We start from the raw sequence: 23,179 nt of genomic DNA on the forward strand, positions 1-23,179 counted from the left end.
AAAGGCTTTCGACAACCTAAATTGGGAATATATGATTAGCGTGTTAAAAGAAATGAAATTGGGGAAAAACTTTATAAATTGGGTACAAGCAATATATAAGGAGCAAAATGCAAAAATTTTAATTAACGGACAAAAATCTAAAATAATCAAAATTGAAAAAGGAACCAGGCAGGGTTGCCCACTTTCACCTCTACTCTTTATTATAGCGTTAGAGATATTGAATAATAAAATTAGGAAAAACAAAAAAAATCACTGGGGTAAAAGTTAAAAATTCGGAATTTAAACTAAAGGCATATGCAGATGACCTAGTTTTGACATTATCGAATCCCTCGGAAACAATACCTTTAGTATTCAACACTATTAGAGAATTTGGCGAATTGGCGGGCTTTAAAATCAACAAAAATAAAACAAATATATTGGCATTGAACATGACTAAAAAAGATAAAGAAGAAATTCAAAGAATATCGGGATGTGAAATAAAAGAGAAAATCAGATATTTGGGAATACAAATTACAAGAAAAAACTCAGACCTTTTCAAAAATAATTACGAACAATTGTGGAAAGAGATAAAAAAAGATTTGAAACAATGGAATAATTTAAATGTGTCTTGGTTAGGCAGGATTGCGACTATACAAATGAATGTAACCCCTAAATTACTTTTTTTATTTCAGAATATCCCAATAATTATAAATGATAAACACTTCAAAACATGGGAGAAGGACATATCTAATTTCATTTGGAACAACAGAAAGCCAAGAGTCAAATTGAAAGTCTTGCAAGATAGAAAAGAAAAAGGAGGACTAGGATTGCCAAACTTCAGGATATATTACTACGCATGTTGTCTTAATTGGATAAAAGATTGGATACAAATCAAAAATCATGAATTATTAGAACTAGAGGGATTCGATAATGTCTACGGGTGGCATGGATATTTAATTTATGACAAAATTAAAGTAAATCAAAATTTTAACAATCATCTGGTAAGAAAATCTTTATTTAAAATTTGGACAAAATATAAGCCCCACATTATACAAAAAATTCCTAGATGGACGTCAATTAACGAAGCTTTTTTTAGGAGAGAAAAAATGAAAAAAGAAGATTGGATATCATATGAAGATTTACTAAAAAAGGAGGTAGGACAATATAAATTAAAAACGATGGAAGAACTACTAGCAGAAGGCCTGAAATGTAATTGGTTCCTTTATATGCAAATGGGGGCAAGATATAAATTAGATTCCAAATTATCACAAATTGAAATGGAAGAGACGCAATTGGCAAAGACAATAATCTATGATGATGAACATAAAATATCCAAATTATACAAACTACTATTAGATCTGGAAATGGAAAATGAAACAATAAAACACTATATGATAACTTGGGCACAAGATATCGGCAGGCCAATAATGTTAGATGATTGGGAGAAAAATTGGAACAAAAGAATAAAATATACACTCTGTGTTGATATAAAGGAGAACTACTATAAAATGCAATATAAATGGTACCTCACACCAGAGAAAATATGTAAGATAAACAAAGAGCAGAGGCTAGAATGTTGGAACTGTAAAGAAAATGTAGGATCATTCAAACACATGTGGTGGGATTGTGAGAGAGCAAAAAAATTCTGGAAACAAATACATCTGGAAATCGAGAAAATATTAAATATTAAAATAAAGAAGGATATATTGTTATTTTTGTTGGGAATAATAGCAGACGAGCATATTGAAAGACAGTATGGGAAACTGATATTCTATTTGATAATTGCGGCAAGAATGGTCTTTGCAAGGAAATGGAAATGTAAAGAAAACCCAACAGTGGAGGAATGGTACGACAAGATTTACGATATGATGATTGTGGATAAATTGACATGTTTACTTAGGAATGATTTTGCTAATAGAGTGGAAGAGCAATGGGAACCAATTATGAAATATTTATCAGAGAAGGGGAAAAAATGAAATCTGCTTAAGATGTGTATGATGTATTTAGGATTGTTAAGAAGATGCTAAAGTGCTAAGGAAAAAAGATGTTATGAATATACTGGCAATTGTAAAAGTAAAATAATGTTAAGAACTCAATAAAAGTTACTAAGATAATAGTACACTAAGGAAAGATATCAAAAGTATAAACAATACTATTTATATATTTACACATTTAAGAAAGACATAGAAGATTTAATTAAAAGAAAAGTAAGTAACTTTTGTAAAGAAATATAAGAATAAGTAAAGGAAAGTCATAATATGTGAAATATTATAAATATTCAGCTTAAAGGACGGGAAGGTCATGTTTTAAATGTGTATGGTTGTGTATGGTCCTTTTCTTCCTATTTTTCTTTTTATTTTTGACTTAGTTTAGTTTTTTGTGTGTATACCTTAGTATAAGTTATTAGGTATTATGTATAGTGTAATACAGAATGTGTTGTGTTGAGGTTATTTTTATTTATTTTTTATTTTTCTTTCTCTTGTTTTTATGTTTAATTCGTATGAGAGTTAATGGTGTTTTGTGTTGTAAATAATTGTATTTGATTTTAATAATAAAATTTATTAATTAAAAAAATTAATAAAATAAAACAAAAACAAGCAATAATAAAAATTAATAAAATAAAATAAAAACAAGCAATAATAAAAATTAATAAAATAAAATAAAAACAAGCAATAATAAAAATTAATAAAATAAAAAATAAAAAGCAATAATAAAAATAAAATAAAATAAAATAAGTATTTTATATTTTAAAAAATAATTTAAAAACCCCAAAATACCAAGGCAGACCTAATGGCCACTGACTCAGCTTTCCTCCTCCTCCTCCTCCTCCTCCTCTGGCCCAATTCTGCCCTGGCCTTCAGGCACCCTTCCTCTGGCTCCTTCCTCCTCCTTTCCCCCCTCCTCCTCCTTGAAGTGGGTCAGGCGTGCACGCGAGCAGAGGGAAGTGGGGTAGGCAGGCGCGCATGCGCGCAGAGGGAAGCGGGGTGGGCAGGCGCGCGCGTGGAGGGAAGTGGGGCAGGCAGGTGCGCGCGCGCCGAGGAAGCGGGGCAGGCGCTCGCGCTGCCACTGGCCCCTGCTGAGGCCTGGGCAGCGCGCAAGCCCTCACAGTGGGGGCGCGGTGGCGGCGGCGCTTCTGCTGCCGAGGAAGAGGAGGAAGGGGGAGCCGGAGGAGGAGGTGGGTTGGCGCCACAGCAGCCGCGTTAGCTGCAGCGGCAATGGCCAGAGCGGGCCCCCAAACCGGGAACAAGGCACGGGTGGGGGCCCAAACTGGACCGGGACCGGGAGGGCCCCCCCGAAACCGTGATTGGCACAGGGGCCACCGGGTTATGGCAACCCTAGGCAAGAGTGACCTCGGGATTCAGCCCAACTGTGCCAGGCCCGGAAGCACACTGAACTCCAAATGCATTTGAAATAGGTTTTATCTTTTATTTAGGGGGAAAGCAAAATACACACATAAGGGTTCACACATGGACAACAACTAGATATCAGGTGGGAGTGGTCAAGAGATGTAAGACTTTCATAATGGTAATACTTTAGCTAGGCGGATCTTGATTCCAATTGCTGAGGGTTCGAAATGGGAAGAGAAGTCAGGAGCTCCTGCGACAAGTGGGGTTGGCGACTGCATTGAGGTGCTTAGCCATGTAAACCCACAGACTGTCTGTCTGTAATTGGACTGAAGTCAAAGAACAGCCAAGGCAAAAATTTATACTGTAATTGTTGCTTCGGAGCAGAAACTGGTTGGTTTAAATGGCTTTTAAACTCTCTCTTGAGTTGCAAAATAATACAAATATTTGCAAGCTCTCTTCTCCAACTTGAATCAACTTCACCATACCTTGTACATACAACTCCAATGCAATCCACACCAATCTACATGTGAGCTGCATACTGTATTGGTTGTGAATCATCTCCTGGTGCTAAACAGCATGAAGTGACCTCTGCAGTTAGCTTCCATCATGCCTTGGGCTCTGACTCAGGACTCTATGGACATCTCACAGGATATGATTCTATCTGACAATCAAAGTATTTTTGCACATGGTTAATGAAATATTTTTCTTCAACAGTCCTTTGACTATCTGCTTACACTGATTCCCTCAAGGCAGTCCCCATTCTTTGCTAGCTCCTATGAGTAAGGATACCACCATTCCATGGATTTAGGGGCATAAGAAGCAGGGTCATGCCTGGGTAACTCATAGCAACTTTATTAATTTTATCTCAAATAAGGAGGGTTTAATGAGGGCTAAATCATGGGGTAACACTCTCCTCTCTTAACTCTGATTTTCAGTTTTATCTGTCACTGTCCTTCTTTACAGAAGAACATTTTAATCATGAGAGAATCCACACAGGAAAGAAGTCACATAAATGCCAGCATTGTGGGAAACGTCTTGCTTACAAGTCAATCCTTGTCATGCATCGGAGGGTCCACACAGGAGAGAAGCCATTCAAATGCCAGCATTGTGGGAAATGTTTTGCTTACAAGTCAATCCTTGTCATGCATCGGAGGGTCCACACAGGAGAGAAGCCATTCAAATGCCAGCATTGTGGGAAATGTTTTGCTTACAAGTCAATCCTTGTCATGCATCAGAGAGTCCACACAGGAGAGAAGCCATACAAATGCCAGCATTGTGGGAAATGGTTTTCTTGCAAGTCAAACCTAGTGACACATCAGAGAGTCCACACAGGAGAGAAGCCATAGAAATGACAGCATTGTGGGAAATATTTTTCTCAGATGTCAGACCTTGTGAGACATCAGAGAGGCCACACAGGAGAGAAGCCACACAAATCCCAGAAGTAAATTAATATTATTTTTGTCAAGAAAGACTACAAAGAATTTATTTTTAAGCCAGTGGTGATAAGAGAAGGCCGTTGTGATTTTGTGTGTTCATATGTCTGCTTATATTTTAAAGTTATATTTTAAGTTTAGGGTATAATTGCTATTAGTATAGATCATAGCTTTATTATTTAAATTTGCCAGGGGCTTATGGGTTGTGGACTAGGTTAGTTAGATAGATGGGTGGGATTTCTTGCAGCTGGCTAGAATAGTTGTGGGAATGATGGCTTTTGGAATTTGTGGGATGTTTGCTGAAGAAAGATGGGAGCGGTATTAACAGAAAGGACTGCTTTCTGGGAATGGCAAAGGGGGGCTTGTTATCTGTGGCGCATAGACTGTGGGAATTGGAGGTGGGGGTTAGGTTTGGAAGAGGGTGGAGTTTTAGATTTGGGTGTTTTAATTTATTCTTTGCCTTGGAGTGGGCAGTTCTGGCTTAAACACAGAATTTCTGACCATGGCCCTATCCAGACGGACCCTTTGCGGCACGTCCATGATGTGCTAGGGTTGCCTCAGGCATCGCGTGCACACATCCCGCAACACTAGCACGTCATGTAGGCGCTGCAGTTGTGCAGCGCCATACATATGGCGCACACAACTATTACGTCGCAGCTGCGCCACCTCCAAGACGTAACCGTGCTGCAAAAAGCCACTTTTTGGAACTCCTTCTTTGCATGCTCCAGTGTGACTCCTCTAGCTGCCTCCTGTTGCATGCTGGGATTGGCAGTTTTAAGGAGGGGTATTTAGAATTCTCAGGCAGAGAAGTTCAGCTCCTTAAAACTGCCAATCCCAGCATGCAACAGGAGGCTGCTAGAGGAGTCACACTGGAATAGTAGCTCTTTAAGATCATAGTGTGATAAACATCATTGTGTGAATGGAATCTAGGAATCCAAGTAGACCACAAGTTAAACATGCTATGCGGCAGCTAACAAAGCCAATGTGATTTTAGGCTGCATAAATACAAGTATAGCGTCTAGATGAAGGGAAGTAATAGTCCCACTCTATTCTGCTCTAGTCATGCCCCACCTGGAATATTGTGTCCAGTTCTGGGATCCACAATTCAAAAAGGATGTTGAGAAACTGGAGCATGTCCAAAGGAATGACACTCAAATGGTGAAGGGTCTGGAAACCATATCCTATGAGGAACGACTTTGGGAACTGTGGATGTTTAGCCTGGAGAAGTGAAGATTAAGAGGTGATATGACAGCCCTGTTTAAATATTTGAAGGGATGCCATATTGTGCAGGGAGCAAGCTTGTTTTCTGCTTCTCCTGAGAACAAGAACCGGAGGAAAGGATGCAAGCTCCAGGAAAAGCGATTCCACCTCAACATTAGGAGGGACATTGGAACACACTCCTTCCTCAGAGTGCATTGGAGTCTCCTTCCTTGGAGGTTTTTAAATAGGGGCTGGATGGCCATCTCTCACTATGCTTTGATTGAGAGTTCCTCCATGGCAGGGGGGACTGGATGGCCCCAGTGGTCTCTTCCAACTCTATGATTCTCTAATTCTCTGATTCTGAGATTACAATGGGACAGTCTCAATGCTTAAGGTAAGGAGCGGCAACGTGAAGTCACAATAGCGCCATCTGAATACTTCAGGCAAGGTGCATCAGCCTGAAATCAAAATGGGGAGACTCAATGCATGAGGGTAGGAGCATCAGCCTTAGGTCACAATGGGCCATTCTCAGTCCTTCAGAGAAGGTGCTTCAGGCTGAAGTCACAATGGGCCAGTCTCAATCCTTCAGGTAAAGAGCACCAGCCTCAAATCATAATAGTCCTATCTAAATCTTTAAGGGAAGGAGCTTGAGTCTGAGATCACAATGGGCCAGTCTCATTCTTCAGGAAAAAAGCATCATCCTGACATCACAATAGTCCCATCATAATCCTTCAGGTTTGGAGCATCAGACTGAAGTCACCATGGGCCAATCTCAATTTTTCAGGCAACGAGCATCAGCCTGAGGTAATGGGCCGGTTTCATTCCTTCAGGTATGGAGCACCAGTCTGAAGTGACAATAGTCCCATCTAAATCCTCCAGGAAAGGAGGATCAGCCTGAGATCACAATGAGCCAGTCTCCGTTATTTAGGTAAGATGCATGAGCCTGAAGCCACAATGGGCCAGTCTCAGTCCTTCAGGCAAGGAGCAACAGCCTAAGATCACAATGGGATACTATCAATGCTTCTGGCAAGGAGCCTCAGACTGACATCACAATGGGACACTATCAATGCTTCAGGTAAGGAGCATCAGTCTGAGATCACAATGGACCTTACCACACGGGGGCTTTTTGAGCGTCAGTTCGCATTGGCCAATGCGTATTCACGTTATATAGCATTGGAGTTCCATACCTGTGAGCTCTGAATACACATTGACCGATGCGATATAATGTGAATGCGCTTTGGCCATTGCGTATTCACGGCTGGGTTCCAAACTAAAGACAGCCGGCTCCTCCATTTTCCGAGTCTGCAAAATTAGGGGATTGGCTGGATCCGCATTGATGGCCAGTGCGGTACCTCTGCTGCTTTGCCTGGTGTGTACATCCAATCCGCTGGTTCTCCTGAAGACCATCAGTTACAAATCTCCCATGATGCTGCGCTGGAATTTCCCCCTTCTCCTTCCGGTGGCCCTATCCCCTTTTAGCACAACCGCTGGGGCTGGGGAATGTTATTTCCACTGAACGAGATAAAGCAGAAACCTTTTGTGTCCGGGGAGGGGGGGAATGTATGTGTGTGTGTGTACACACACATACACACACACACACAAAGATGTGTGTGCAAGCATATACATGCAGCATTACACTTTCAGCTGCTGCACAGTTTGTGTGTGTGTGTGTATATATATGTGTGTGTGTGTATGTTTATATGTATGTGTATATATATATATATATATACACACACAAAGATGTGTGTGTAAGCATATACATGCAGCATTACACTTTCAGCTGCTCCACAGTTTGTGTGTGTATATATATATGTGTGTGTGTGCGCGCGTGAGTGTGTATATGTATATGTATGTATATGTTTGTATATATATGTATATATATATATACACACACACAATGATGTGTGTGCAAGCACATACATGCAGCATTACACTTTCAGCTGCTGCACAGTTTGTGTGTGTGTATATGTGTGTGTGTGTGTATGTTTATATGTATGTGTATATATATATATATATACACACACACACAAAGATGTGTGTGTAAGCATATACATGCAGCATTACACTTTCAGCTGCTCCACAGTTTGTGTGTGTATATATATATGTGTGTGTGTGCACGCGTGAGTGTGTATATGTATATGTATGTATATGTATGTATATATATATATATACACACACACACACAATGATGTGTGTGCAAGCACATACATGCAGCATTACACTTTCGGCTGCTCCACAGTTTGTCTGTGTGTGTGTGTGTGTGTGTGTGTGTGTATGCATGAGTGTGCATATGTATATGTATGTGTATATACACACACACAGCTGCGTATGTACACATATAAATACGGCTTCACACTTTTGGCAGTAACACTATAAGTGTGTGTGTGTGTGTGTGTGTGTATACACACACACACACACACACATATATATAAACACTCAAGCAGACAGATGTGTGTGTACACATATAAATAAGGCATCACACTTTTGGCTGTGGCACAGTGTGTTTTTGTATATGTGTGTGTGTGTGTGTGTGTGTGTGTGTGTGTATAATTATTATTATTAACCTTTATTTATAAAGCTCTGTAAATTTACACAGCGCTGTACATACAATCTTTTTAATTGGACGGTTCCCTGCCCTCAGGCTTACAATCTGAAAAGACACACAAACACACACACAAACACACACACATATATATAAACTCTCATACAGACATGTGTGTGTACACATAAAAAAAGCATCACACTTTTGGCTGTACCACTATGTGTATATATATAAGTATGTATTTATGTATGTATGTGTGTGCATATATATATATATATACATACACATACACATATACAGATGGTGCATACCCCTTTTGTAAGTGGCTAAAAGCAGCAAATCTCACGATATACCGCTCTAAACAGTGACCTTATTCTTCACCCCTGGAAGTTAAAAATGTTGTGCCCTGTAGCCCCACAGAGCATGCGCAAAGCTGCCGATGCGCATCGGCGAACACACATTGTATTGGGCTGGTGTGGTGATCCAATCTGCACTGGCCTCGCTTTGCGTGAATATGCATTGGCCGATGCGCAAGACCTCGATCCGGAAGGCCACCCAGATGTGGATGAACGATGCGATATGACGCGAATACGAATCGGCAAAGTGTATTCAGAGAGCGCGAGTGTGGATGAACGATGCAATATGACGCGAATACGAATCGGCCAATGCGAACTGACGCACAAAAAGCCCCCGTGTGGTAAGGTCCAATAGGACACTATCAATGCTTCAGGTAAGGAGCATCAGACTGAGGTCACAATGGGCCAGTCTCAAAATGGCCACTGGATCAGAAATGGGGAGAAGAGTTTTAATACAAGCCTTATTCTTATTCTTCATAAACATTGGGCTTTGGCTTCTAAGAGAAGGCTTGACCTCCCCAAAAAGGCAAAAAGTAGCTCCTTTCGGGGGTTTTTAAAAGTCTCTTCAGTCTTCTTATTAATAAATTTTTACGCTTGAAGGAAGTTGATAAACCAGACCCTCTCATATTACCAAGAATGAATCAAACAACAACAAAAATAAGGATTAGACAGAAAAACAAAGTGCTTAGTTTTTGGAAATAAAACCATTATTAAGAGGGTAAAACCCAGACTTGGGTGCTTCGACCCTTTTACATCCAACTCACGCTGCATCTGCACTGCAGAAATATTCCAGTTCGAAACAGCTTTAACTCTCCTGGCTCCATCCTGTGGAATCCTGGGATTTGTAATTTGCTGCGGCACCAGAGATCCAGAGCCACCCCAAGGCAAGGCTCTCCAGGGCGCTCTTTGCCCTCCTTTGCTTGCGAATACAGTGGGCTCCTGGTATACGCGGGGGATACGTTCCGACCCCCCCCCCCCCCGTGTATACCAAAAACCGTGTATGCTCAAGTCTATGCGCGCCGACATTGGGGACAAAAGTCCCTCTCCTCCCTTCCCCTCCTCAACTTTTTCCCCACCTCGCCACCACGGTCGGGGGAAAGGCTGCGTGGGGCTATTGGAGGCCAAGAGGCCTCCAGCCCACGATCTAGCCCTTCTGTGGAGGTGGCAGTGATTGTGGCGGTGGCAGTGAAGAGGAGGCGAAGGAGCAGCGCCAGAGGCCTCCTCTCCACCTTGGCCTCCACGCCCCCGCTGCCTCCACCGCGGAAGGGCCGGGTGGTGACCCTAAGGCCTCTTGGCCTCCAATAGCCCCACACGGCCCTTGCGCCATGGCAGCGGTGGAGAGGAGTCTGAGGCTTGGCCTCCTCACAGCCACAGCTCCATTGCCGCCACCAATGCAAAAGGGCCAGGTGCAGCCTGGAGACTTCTTGTCTAGCTTGTTTCATGTCTCTGTTTTATATACTGTTTAATTTGGTTAACTGCTATTAAGGGACATAGCTATGAGATTCTATGATATGGGGTGCACTATAAACCTTTTAATAAAAGAACAGGGATTGCAATCCTATATATCCATATTATCAGACATAACTCCAGAGAATGTTAGCCTTTTGGATGCCAGAAGGTTCCTCTCATTCTTCAGAGCAAGAAGCAACACTTCAGCTGCCTTCTAGAAGATAAAGCAAAAAGGCTTCCAAAAGGACTGAAGCCTTGGTCAAGTCACACTCTCTCAGCCTCAGAGGATGGCCATGGGAAACCCACTCTGAAGGGACCTGCCAAGAAAACCCCTTCAGAGACTCCCATAAGGTCACCATAAGACCTGGAAACAACTGGAAGGCAGACACCAAGAACAACATTGGGAAATAGGTGCAAGCCTTGCCTTGGGAAAGTGTAATGACTGGGCTCCAGTCAATGGAGGTCTTCTTCAGGCAGTAAAGGGAGGTTTATGCAAATGCAGAATGACATCACTGCTACGGAAGGCTCTCTTGACCAATCAGAGAGCAAGATGAAGGTTCTTCTGGAAGCTTCCGTGAGAAGGAGATATAAGGCCTGAGAGACCAAGAGACAGTTGGGGGAATTGTGTCGGTTGGAGATCGAGAGAGAGAGAGTTAAAGAGCGGATCTTGGAAGTTAGTCTCAGAATTGGATGCTTAGGTTTATTTATTTGTTTTAATCCTTTGTATGAAATATCTTGCATGACTTATAATTTAGTTATATTTATTATTTGTAATACATACCTCCTTGGAGTATCTACTATTTGACGCTCCATTTACACGTATTTTGGCTCGGTTGATGCTTGCGAAGATCAATAAAGAAGTAGAAAAAAGGTTCCTTAACTGGTCCCAGTGTAGGTTAAGGGAAATCCTCTTATAATTCACTGGGAGGTGGAGAGAGAGAGAGAGAGAGTTTTGGAAAGGATTAAAGTAGAGAGATAAAAGTTAGAGTAAGAGCTGAAGCAAGAGAAAAGTGACCTGTCTTTAGAATATTTTTGTTAGCATATATTAATAAAGGATGAAAGATGAATATGTAAGATAGAAATGCATAAGTAGGTGTGTGTGTGTGTGTGTGTGTGTGTGTGTCTATATGTTTGTATGTGAAGATTGATATATGTTTGTTTGTATATATGTTTTAATAATAAAATGTTTTCAAAAATTAAAAAAATAAATCACTTGGAGGTGGCAGCGTGATTTAAGGAATTTAACAAAAAGTAAGACACTTTGATAGCCTTTTGGCTGAAGAGGGAGCGGTATAAAAAACTTCATATTTATTTTAATTTATATTAATTTATTTATATGCCGCCCCTTTGAGGTCCATCGGGGCGGCTAACAATAATAAAATACAATACAATATATATCAAAATCTACTGCCCTCCCCCCTTAAAAAGTTATTAAATCAATTATAATTAAAACCAACAAATTAAAACAACATCAACACATACACACCATTACAAAACAAACAAAAACAAAACAGCAAACTGGCAGCGTTCTACTCAAATTTCTAGGGAGGACCTTAGGGACTCTCATGAGAAGAGGGTTCCTGAGGCCGGAAGAGATCCATCTTGACAGCCTTTTTAAAGCTGTCTAAAGATGTCAATTGACGGATCTCATCCGGCAGGTCATTCCATAGTCTGGGGGTGCTTTAACTGTTTGAGAGCGCTTTAACTGCATTGGTCCAGTGCTAGGGAATCCTGGGAATTGGTTTCTTGTGGCCTCAGAGTTCGCTGACAGAGAAGGCTCAATGTCTCACAAAACTACATTTCTCAGAATTCCTTAGCACTGAACCAGGGCAGTTAAAGCGGTCTCAGATTGGATTATTGCTGCAATGTGTTTTGGACTTAGGTAACGCTTCGCAAGTCACACTGTCTCAGCCGCAGAGGAAGGCACTTGCAAAACCACAACTTGGAGGCACACAACAACAAAAAGAGGGTTAACACCGCTAACAGGGCTTAATCACACCTCACAAGACAGACAGACAGACAGACAGATATTGCCTATGTGTCTGGTCAAGAAGACTTGGGAGTTGTAGTCCTCGGTTCAGAGGGATTGGAGGGGCCTTAACTGCAGGGCAGGACCTTCTTCTTTCTGGCCATGTGGATGTTGGGAAATCAAGTCTAGGAAATACACTTTAAATCCCATTTGGAAGAGAAAAGTCTACTAGTGCCTTTCAGGTCCAGTTTGCCCCAAATCTTTTATGAGGCCAGAAACCTCTTTGTTAGGATGTGCACCCCAAATATCTCAGGAAGGCTCTCTATCTCCCAAGACCCCCTCCCTCCAGGACCTCCTTCCACTCTTCCCCTCAGTCTCTCTCTCTCCCCTGAAGGCCTCAAACTGACAACTGCCAAGTGCTGAGGAAGAGGCGGCTATTTTGTGTTCTGGCAGCCATTTTGTTTTCCAGTGGCCATTTTGTGTTTTTGTGGCCATTTTGTGTTCTGGTGGCCATTTTGTGCTGCTTGTGACTGTGGGGAATATTGTTCCGGAACCTTCTCTGAGGCCTCAGTTGAACAGAGGCATCTCTTTCTCTCCTGAGGCTTCAGAGAGAGAAGGAGGCCAGGCTCCTTGGGCCAAAAGGAAGGAAGTGTGTCTCTTTGTGTGTCTTTTGTGTCTCTTTTCAGAGAGGGTTTTCCTATTACACAGCTCTGCTCCTTCTGGGGAAAATGGGTTTTTAAAGGGGTCAGAAATGGGGGGGATAGTTTTAATACAAGCCTTATTCTTCTTCTTCACAGACATTGGGCTTTCGCTTCTAAGAGGAGGATTGTCCCCCCAAAAAGTCCAAAAGTAGCTCGTTTGGGAGGTTTGAAATGTCTCCCCAGTTTTCTTATTAATAGATTTTTAGGCAAACATGGGGCTTTGGCTACTATCCCTGTTTTTATTAACTGTTTCAATAACTGTCCAGTAATTTAATGGTATTTTATTTAGGATGGGAGTGTTAGGAAGGGTTTGGGATATAATAAAAGATGTTGTTGTTGTATTGTATGGATATTTTTATTGTAAGCTGCTAAATGGTGGTCATTCTTTTGTAGTAATTGTCTTGTGATTAATTCCCACAACAGCCTTGTAAGGAAGGCTTCATAGGCTCCTAGGGCTGGAAGGGAGCCCCAAGGGCCAAACAGTCAGCCCCATTCTGCCCTCCAAGTCCTCCGAAGAGATGGCCATCCAGACAGAGACTCCTCCAATGCTCTTGGAGGCAGTGTCTCCCATAGATTTGCTCAGAGGTCATGGGGTCCACAGTCCCATGGGAACCGGTCCTTACCCCCCACTTTGGGAAAGGAAAACCCCCCCCCCCTCAGCCCCCTGGACTATTTACTACCAGGAGTTACTATGGCTGGGACTCAGCGGAGTTTCCTAGGCATTGTCACCTTCTGCCCTCCATGGCCATTGGCACTGACCTTTTCCCATTGCCTTCCCTCCCTCAGCCCTTGGACCTCCTCCTCCTTCGCACTCAGAGCAACCCTTCTCTACGGCTGAGGAGACGGCCTCTGACCCAGGGAAGCTCCGGCCATAAAGGACTGCAGGAGAGGCCTTTCTGGGGATGCAGGAATCAGTGTCTTTGTACTGAAGGTAGGTCTTTATTCCTGGAGCTGAAATCAGCCCAGGATTGTATGGAAAGGTTGCAGCAGAGAGACTGAGACCATGCTTTTCAGGCATAAAGCCCCAAATTGAGTCAGCATTGTCTTCCCAGAAGGTGGAAGTGAGATTTCCAGACCCAGACACACAGTGCGCCAGTGAGTCCTTTGTGTAGGGACTGTGTGTACGTGTTGTTTTCTAGAATTTTGTGAGATTTTTGTTTCATTGGGTTTATATAATGAATTTACATAGGTCTTCATTTCCCCGAAATGAGCATAATCCAAGATGCAATCTTCCTATGCATTTATAGATTTTTGTTGTATAAGTGCAACATATTCAGCAGTGTCCTTCTTTTTAAAAAAATATACAAGGAAAAGTGAAGAAATTGTGATATTGACAATAGATCCATTCAGAAACAATGCCCACAAATGTACATGCCTCAATTTCTGTGTGGCTTTAGCAAGCAGAGGAAGGAGGTACATACTTCATGCTCCTGCTATGAGTGACACACACAAACACACAAATTTTGTAATTGTCAATTTGTAAACTGCTTTGATCTTTTTGGAAATGTGGTATATACATAAATTTATTATTATTATTCTATTATTATATTACAAACACAGCAGTTAAGCTCAGAGATTTGTCTCATTTTGAAAAATGAAATGATTATTTTCACCAGTGTCTAAATGGGGAAGGGGGCATAATGAGAGGAGGCCATAAATCAGATCCATAAAGTAATACAGGTTTTATCCAGCCCAGGGGCAGGAGTTTCTCCATCTGGGATATAAATCATAGAATCATAGAATCATAGAGTTGAAGGAGACCTCAAGGGCCATCCAGTCCAACCCCATTCTGCCATGCAGGAACTCTCAATCAAAGCATCCCTGACAAATGGCCATCCAGCCTCTGCTTAAAGACCTCAAAGGAAGGAGACTCGACTGCACTCCAAGGAGGGAGTTTGTTCCACTGTCTAAGAACCCTTACTGTCAGTTAGTTCCTCCTAATATTGAGGTGGAATCTCGTTTCCTGTAGTTTCCATCCATTGTTCTGGGTCCTGTTCTCTGGAGCAACATAAAACAAGCTTGCTCCCTCCTCAATATGACATCCCTCAAAAATTTAAACAGAGCTATCATATCATGTCTTAACCTTCTCTTCTCCAGGCTAAACATCCCTAGCTTCCTAAGTCATTCCTCATAAGGCATGGTTTCCAAATTCTTCACCACTTTAGTTGCCCTCCTTTGGACAAGCTCCAGTTTCTCAAAGTCCTTTTTGAACTGTGCCCAGAACTGGACAAAATATTCCAGGTGGGGCCTGAGAGAGCAGAATAGAGTGGCACTATTACTTTCCTTGATTTAATATTTATTTAGGTATTTATACCCCGCCCTTCAGCCCTACTGGCTCTCAGAGCGACTTACAATTATTATTTTTAATCAGACAGTTCCCTGCCCTCAAGCTTACAATCTAAAAGACACGAAACAAAAGGAGAAGGGAATGGTGGAGGGAAAGCGGATGAGGTCCAGTGGTTCTTCTCTCCCTCTGAGGCCTGGACCAAGGCAGATGGATTGGAGGGGAACTGTTCCTTCTTCCAGGCTAGCCCTGATGGAGCTGGACCTGCCTGGTGAATTCCCTCTCAGGCCGGCAGATGGCAGATTTAGAACCTATACTTCTATTGATGCAGCTCAAAATCGCTTGTTTGCAAGAATGACAAGGGGATACTTGTCAAAGGCCATACTGAAATCAAGATATACTATATCCACAGCATTCCCTTCATCTACCAGGATCATCTATGGAGATTAGATTTGTCTGGCATGATACCCACCTCTGCATCGGCCCAAAGGAGGCATATGTCACTTGCGTATGTCACCAGCAGGATGCTGTTCTCTGTGTCTGAGTGCTGCAGGGTTTCTTGCTAAACCAAGCCTAACCTTGGTACCTTTTCTCAGGACCTTCATCTCGGCCTCCTTGTCCACGGCTTTGGGCCCTCTCTTTCTGGAAGTGACCCAAATACAGGACCACAGACCTGATGGCCGACACAGAGGCCAACCGGAGGGAGTTGGTCTCCAAGAGAAGGAGGCTGCCGAGGTACAACAGCTCTTTGGTGAGTCACTATCCTATTAGCTTCATCTGGATCACTGCTGGGCCAATTTATGAAAGGAATGAAATACAATACTATCCAAGTTTGGCAGACACAGTCCTGGTTAATCCTATATCACCCCATTATTTGGGGGGCTTTTAAAATGTCCAGGTATCTCTCTCCAACTTTCCCCCTTCTTCAGCTGACTCCAATTTCTGCATAATGAATTCCAAGGAGTTTGCACCCCAACAACTCAAACATGGGGAGAGAAGAAGAAAGAAGGGGGTAGGGACATGTCCTTGCTAGGAGTCTGAGGCAAAAGCGAAGTGCTGTGCCCTTTCCCACTTGTGTGATCTTCCTCATAAACAACTTTGACCATCTTCACCATCTTCACCACTTTCTGGTGTTGCTTGTCCACATGTGTCTTGTTTTTCCATCTGTGAAATGTTGGGGGATGTGGGAGAATGTCTCTGGATCTAAATTGGGGGTGGCCCCATGGCTCTCAAGCCCACAGTACTCCCCAGAACTGCTTTTTAGAAATGACATTTGCCTCTGAAATTTGGCAACAAATGGCTAAATGCACTATAATGTTTGGAGGCTAAATGTACTATATATGTTGGGATAGACAGTATCCTAATCCATCATCAATATCCCAGCCATGGTCAAAATTATATTGTTGATTATATTGTATATTACATTGAAAGAATTCGAGATAAACTGGGTCTAAAAGGCAGTAGCTTTTCTCTTGCTAACAGAATTTAAAGTTTATTTCCTGGACAAAATTCTGAGATGATCAAACAATTTTTGGGATTTGCTCCTCCCTCCCCTTTTATTAGTCGTTCTCTGGATGATGGCTATTTTTTATTGCAGGTGACCTTTGCGGATGTGGGGGTATATTTCACTGAGGAGGAATGGAAACTGTTGACAAAGAAGCAAAGACTTATGTACAATGATGTGATGATGGAGAATTACGATAATGTGGCCTCTGTGGGTAAGGAAGCTGAATTCATTGCCCTTACTATGAAGACTGAGGGCCCTTTCATTCTACATTATCATGGGACTATGATTCCACTTTAGAATAGACCACAAGGACCATCTGGTTCAACCCCTTGCCATGCAGGAAACACATTGAAAGCATCCCCGACAGATGGCCACCCATCCTTTGTTTAAAGGCCTTTACATACCTTCAAAGAAGAACTTTAACAATTAATAATAATAATGATGATGATGATGATGATGAGATGCCACCATGCTCTGAGGGGGTATATTTCACTGTGGCATAGCTCTTACTTTCAGGAAGTTCCTTCTAAAGTTTAGGTAGAACCTCTTTTCCTGTGGCTTCTGACCATTGTTCTATGTCCTTTGTTCTAGAGTAGGGTTGCCATATTCTTCTTGGGCTAAACCGGGGTGGGGTGGACGCCCCCCTTCCCAGCCTCGCAACCAATCAGAGAAGCTTCTGGGGGGTGGAACTTCCAGTCGCAATGATCGCTGGGGCTTGTAATCACAGTGGGTTCCTATTGGAGGCTACAAGCTTCAAGGGCCGGGAAGAAGGCCAAAATGGAGGAGGTTAGTGGGCTGGAGGACAAGGGCGGCAGGCTGGAGGACAGGAGGCCAAAACCCGGGATTGTCCCGCCTAAATTCATGACATAGCAACCCTACTCTAGAGCAGCAGAAAGCAAGCTTGCTCCATCCTCAGTAACTCTTCAAATAGTTGAACAGGGCTATCATATCCACTCTTAACCTTCTCTTCTCCAGGCTAAACATTCCCAGCTCCCTAAACCACTCCTCATAGGGCTTAATGCTTTCCAGACCCTTCACCATTTTCATTGCTCTCCTTTGGATAGACACCAGCATCTCAACATCCTTTTTGAATTATGGTGACCAGAAGTGGACACAGTATTCCAAGTGAAGGGCCTGACCAAAGCAGAATAGAGTTGCACTATTACTTCCCTGAATCTATAACATAGAATCATAGAGTTGAAAGAAATTGTCTTAGCTGAAAGGAGATATATAGTTTGGTTGAGGCAAGAGCGACCTCGGGATTCAGCTCAACTAGACCAGGACTGGAAGCCCACAGAACTCCAAAGGCATTTGAAATCGGTTTTTATGTTTTATTTAGGTGAAAAGCAAAATACACACAGACACATAAGCATTCACACACACGCACAAGGACTAGATAACAGGTGGAATTGGTGAAGAGATATAAGACTTTCATAATGGTAATACCTTACCTAGTTGGATCTTGATTCCAATTGCTGAGGGTTTGAAATGGGAAGAGAAGTCAGGAGCTCCTGCAACAAATGGGTTTGGCGAGTGCATTGAGGTGCTTAGCCATGTAAACCGACTGTCTGTCTGTCTGTCTGTCATTGGACTGATGTCAAAGAACAGCCAGTCAGGGCAGATACACACACACACACACTGGAATTGTTGCTTGAGGGCAACAAGGTTTAAATTGCTTTAGAATGTTTCCTGGGGGAAAAATGGTCTGAAACCAAATTGAATGCAATGGGAGCTTGGTGCAAATATCTCAGACCAAAAAAATTACCACAATGGCTCTCAGGTCCTTCTTGGCTGTGAATTCTGATCGTGTTCATGAGCCAATATACAGTACAATCTGAGGGTGACGCTCTCAGATGCAGCTCAACAATAACATAGCAGAGTACGGAAGCAAATATCCAGATATAGATATTGGCAATGCACTGACCACTTTTCACACTTAAAAGTAAGTCACAAACACAGTTGATTTCATTGAAATCCTTGGAGGTTCTCTATCTTAAGTTACAAATTAATACAAATATTTGCAAGCTCTCCTCTCCGACTTCCATGAACTTCATCATCTCTTGTACACACAACTACAATCCAATCCACATCAGTCCGCATGTGAGCTATATACTGTATTGGCTGTGAGTCATATCCTGGTGCCAAACAGCATGAAGTGACCTTTGCAGTTAGGTTGCATCAAGCCATGTGCTCTGACTCTGCACTCTATGGCAGTCTCACAGGATATGATGCCACCTAGCAAAGTATTTTTGCACATGTTTCATGGAATATTGTTTCAACAGTCCTTTGACTATCTACTTCCATGGATTCTCTCAAGGCAGTCACCAATGCAGTCTCTTCTTTACTAGCTCTTATGAGTAAGGATACAATCATTCCATGGATTTAGGAGCATAAGCAGCAGGGTCATGCTTGGGTTACTCACAGAAACTTTATTAATTTTTTAATTTAAATTTTAAAGTTTATTAAATTTAAAAACATATATAACAAACATATACACTCACATCTATCACTCAAACATTGCTGTACAGTATGAAATAAGACAATATGATGACAATATTTATTTATTTAAGTATTTATATCCGGCCCTTGAGCCCTAATGGCTCTCAGGGCGGCTTACAATTAATATTTTTAATCAGACAGTTCCCTGCCCTTAGGCTTACAATCTAAAAGACATGAAACAAAGGGAGAAGGGAATAGTGGAGGGAAAGGTGATGAGGTCCAGTGGTTCTTCTCTCCCTCTGAGGCCTGGACCAAGGCAGATGGATTGGAGGAAGGGCTCTTCCTTCTTCCAGGCTGGCCCTGATGGAGCTGGACCTGCCTGATGAACTCCCTCTCAGCCTGTTCTCTCCCTCACCGGCTGAAAGATGACAGTTATGGAGGGAGGAGCCTCTATCTTCAGGCTAGCCCCTGATGACGCTGGGCCAGCCTATTCTCTCCCTCACCGGCCGAAAGATGACAGTTATTGAGTTATTAATACTACATCTAGATTCTGTAACCAACCTTCAACATCTTCCCGCCTTTAACCCTGTTCATTAACCTTATCCCATCATAATCCTTCTTATCCTACTTCCTTAACTACTCATACTTTCATTTCCATCCCAGTTCATATCCCTCTATCTCTACTTCTACCTACTCTAACCATCTTCACTTACTTAATCCCTACTCACCTTCACTTTTCTTCAACTCATCCCTTCAGAATCTTCAAAGATCTCTCTTTCTTTCACACCTATTTAATCTATTGTTCTCTCATAAGTTCTCATTCATCTCCCACACTAAGACAACACTACTTCCACCACCATTGATTAATAACATCAATTGCTCTCTTACCATATAGTTATCTCCCATCCATCAAACTGATTTATAAACTATTAATTCTGGAGGATAACCTCCCCCCCCCACCAAAATCAAAGTACATCTCAAAGGGAAAGGAAAAAAACAAAAAGAAAAAGTAAGTCAGTGAATACTTTCCAGTCTAATTCAGGATCCAGAGCATATAGCTTATCTTCCTGCTCTTAGTCAAAGCTTAATTCTTATGATATTCTTATGATTGAAATCAATTTCTTAAATATACTACCATTAAACTCCAACTGATAATAACATAAAATTATAAAATTATATCACCCCATTGCTTCCTAATATAAGTTAGGACTTTACACCAGTCTTTCGAGCTTCCCAAGAGTCTTCTTTTATCTCACAAGAGAGTTTGTTCATTTGCATCATATCATACAGGTACATAGACCAGTCTTCTAACTTGGGTAGTTCTTTCAACCTCCAGTTCTTTGCAAATAAAATCCTGGCGACAGAAACCATATACATTAGGATTTTCCCATATTTTTTATCCAATTCATCTTCAAACATACCTAGTAATATAGCTTCAGGGGTAATTTTTAACTCAATTTCTAGAATCTCATTTATTTCACTAACTATGGTTTTCCAGAATTTTTTTGCTTTCGGACAGGACCACCAGCAGTGGAAATAGGAGCCAATAGCCTTATCGCACTTCCAGCATTTATTATTTATATTTTTGTAAATTTTTGCTAGCTTTCCTGGCGTTAGGTGCCACCTAAAATACATCTTATACCAATTTTCCCTTAAATTTTGGGCTGCAGTAAATTTAATATTATATTTCCAATTTTTCCCCATTGAGTTAAGTTAATAGGGTGCCCGCAATCTATTGCCCATTTTACCATTGACTCTTTAATTGTTTCCTCGTCTGAATCCCACCCTATTAACACTTTGTATAACTTACCCATAGTACCTTTTGTATTTTCTTTAAGTGATAAAAGCTTCTCCATTTCAGAGCTGCTACCTATCCTATCCCATCTTTTTAAATCCTTTTGTGTTTTGGAAAAGATTTGTCGGTATTCAAACCAGTTTAAATTAAAACCCTGTGTGGACAATTCTTCTAGTGTCATGATTTCTAATTTCTTTCCTTTGGGTTTCAGGATATCAGCAGGATATCATCATAAGTAATCCAATTCCCATCTCTCCATTTTTCAACTTTATTAATTTAAACTCAAATAAGGATGGGTTAATGAGGGCTAAATCAGGGGTAACACCCTCCTCTCTTAACTCTGATTTTCAGTCTCATCTGTCATTGTCCTTCTTTACAGAAGAACATTTGAGTCATGAGAGAGTCCACACAGCAAAGAAGTCACATAAATGCCATCATTGTGGGAAACGTTTTGCTTACAAGTCAATTCTTGTCATGCATCGGAGGGTCCACACCAGAGAGAAGCCATACAAATGCCAGCATTGTGGGAAATGTTTTTCTTCAAAGTCCGTCCAAGTGAGGCATCAGAGAGTCCACACAGGAGAGAAGCCATACAAATGCCAGCACTGTGGCAACTGTTTTTCTCGGCAGTCAAACCTACTGACACACCAGAGAATCCGCAAAGGAGAGAAGCCATACAAATGCCAGCATTGTGGGAAATGTTTTTCTTTGAAGTCAAACCTAGTGAAACATCAGAGAGTCCACACAGGAGAGAAGCCATACAAATGCCAGCATTGTGGGAAATGTTTTTCTTGGAAGTCAATCCTAGTGAAACATCAGAGAGTCCACACAGGAGAGAAGCCATACAAATGCCAGCACTGTGGCAACTGTTTTTCTCGGCAGTCAAACCTACTGACACACCAGAGAATCCACACAGGAGAGAAGCCATACAAATGCCAGCATTGTGGGAAATGTTTTTCTTCGAAGTCAGTCCAAGTGATCCATCAGAGAGTCCACACAGGAGAGAAGCCATACAAATGCCAGCATTGTGGGAAATGTTTTTCTCAGAAGTCTCACCTAGTGACACATCAAAGAGTCCACACAGGAGAGAAGCCAGACAAATCTCACGAGTAAACTAACATTATTTTTGTCAATAAGGAATATAAAATACTTTAATTTAGTGTTGCTAAGAAAAGCCCTTGTAATTTTGTTTGTAAGGCTTGTCTGTCCTTATGTCTGTTTGTGTTTTAAAGTTGTATTTTGTTAAGTTTAAATTTTAATTGCTAATAGTATAGATAGTTGCTTTGGGTTGTAAATTTGGCTGGGGATTATGGGTCATGGTATAGGTTAGCTAGATGGGGGGATGGGATTTGTTGCAGCTGTCTAGAATAGTTATGGCAATAATAGCTTTTGCAATGTTTGGGATGTTGGCTGAAGAAAGTTGGAGGCCGGTATTAACAGAAAGGGGTCTAGTTTCTAGGAAAGGCAAAGGGGGCCTTGTTTCCTGTGGAGCAGAGACTGTGGGAATTGGAGTTGGGGGCTAGGATTGAAAGAGGGTGGAGTTTTAGGTTTGGAGGTTTGAATGTATTGTTTGTATTGGAGTGGGCAGTTCTGGCTTAAAGACTGAATTTCTGACTATGTGTTCTCAATAAAGTTCTTTGCTATTTCAACACACTGGACTCTTTGATGCACAAAACCAACCCTTTATTCTCTCCTCAGTCCTCAGCTCCATTCCCATCCGTAAGAACAGTAGAGGCAAACACACACACACACACAGAGACACACACACACACAAATATACAGGATACACAGAGACAGCTTTATTTCCAAAGCACAGCCTCCCTTTCCTGCCTTTCCCTCCTGAGTCCAGCTCTGCACCTTGGGCTCCATTGCAGGCTTCTCAAAGGAAGAATAGAGGGAAGGAAGGGAAGGCTGCTGAATCCCCGATGCATACCTTCCTTTCCTGCAAAGGCTGCCAGCGGAATAAGCAGCAGCAGCAGTACCTAGGCTATAGCAATCCCTGCGCATGCTGAGGAGGGGCCTCGAGGGGGATGTTGCGGTCGGCCAGGACCAAAAGCCTAGACGACTGACTCCAGCAGCAACTCAGAGACCAGTTGTGTCAGCATGGCTACGGAGTCTGTTAAGGAACGGGTGGACCTTAAACCAACAGAATCCCCAGATTTTCCCTAGTCTTTAAGC

At 42.0% G+C, this 23,179-nt stretch overlaps 2 protein-coding genes across 2 annotated transcripts in view; both read left to right on the forward strand.

The window, feature by feature from the left end:
• The window catches only part of LOC149301590 (putative zinc finger protein 75C), a 328,503-nt gene that overhangs the window by 91,678 nt on the left and 213,646 nt on the right, over positions 1 to 23,179 (forward strand). The window lies entirely within an intron of this gene.
• LOC149301593 (uncharacterized) lies at positions 15,913 to 22,608 on the forward strand. The gene is made up of 3 exons (XM_089484366.1): positions 15,913 to 16,011; positions 16,858 to 16,978; positions 21,381 to 22,608. Exons 1-3 carry the CDS (start codon positions 15,937 to 15,939, stop codon positions 22,112 to 22,114), a joined length of 930 nt encoding a protein of 309 aa, XP_089340492.1. The 5' UTR covers positions 15,913 to 15,936; the 3' UTR covers positions 22,115 to 22,608.

The sequence above is a fragment of the Sceloporus occidentalis genome, unplaced genomic scaffold (genome assembly GCF_023333645.1).
Source record: "Sceloporus occidentalis isolate IW3139 unplaced genomic scaffold, rSceOcc1.0.p SCAF_21, whole genome shotgun sequence".
Lineage (NCBI taxonomy): Eukaryota > Metazoa > Chordata > Lepidosauria > Squamata > Phrynosomatidae > Sceloporus > Sceloporus occidentalis.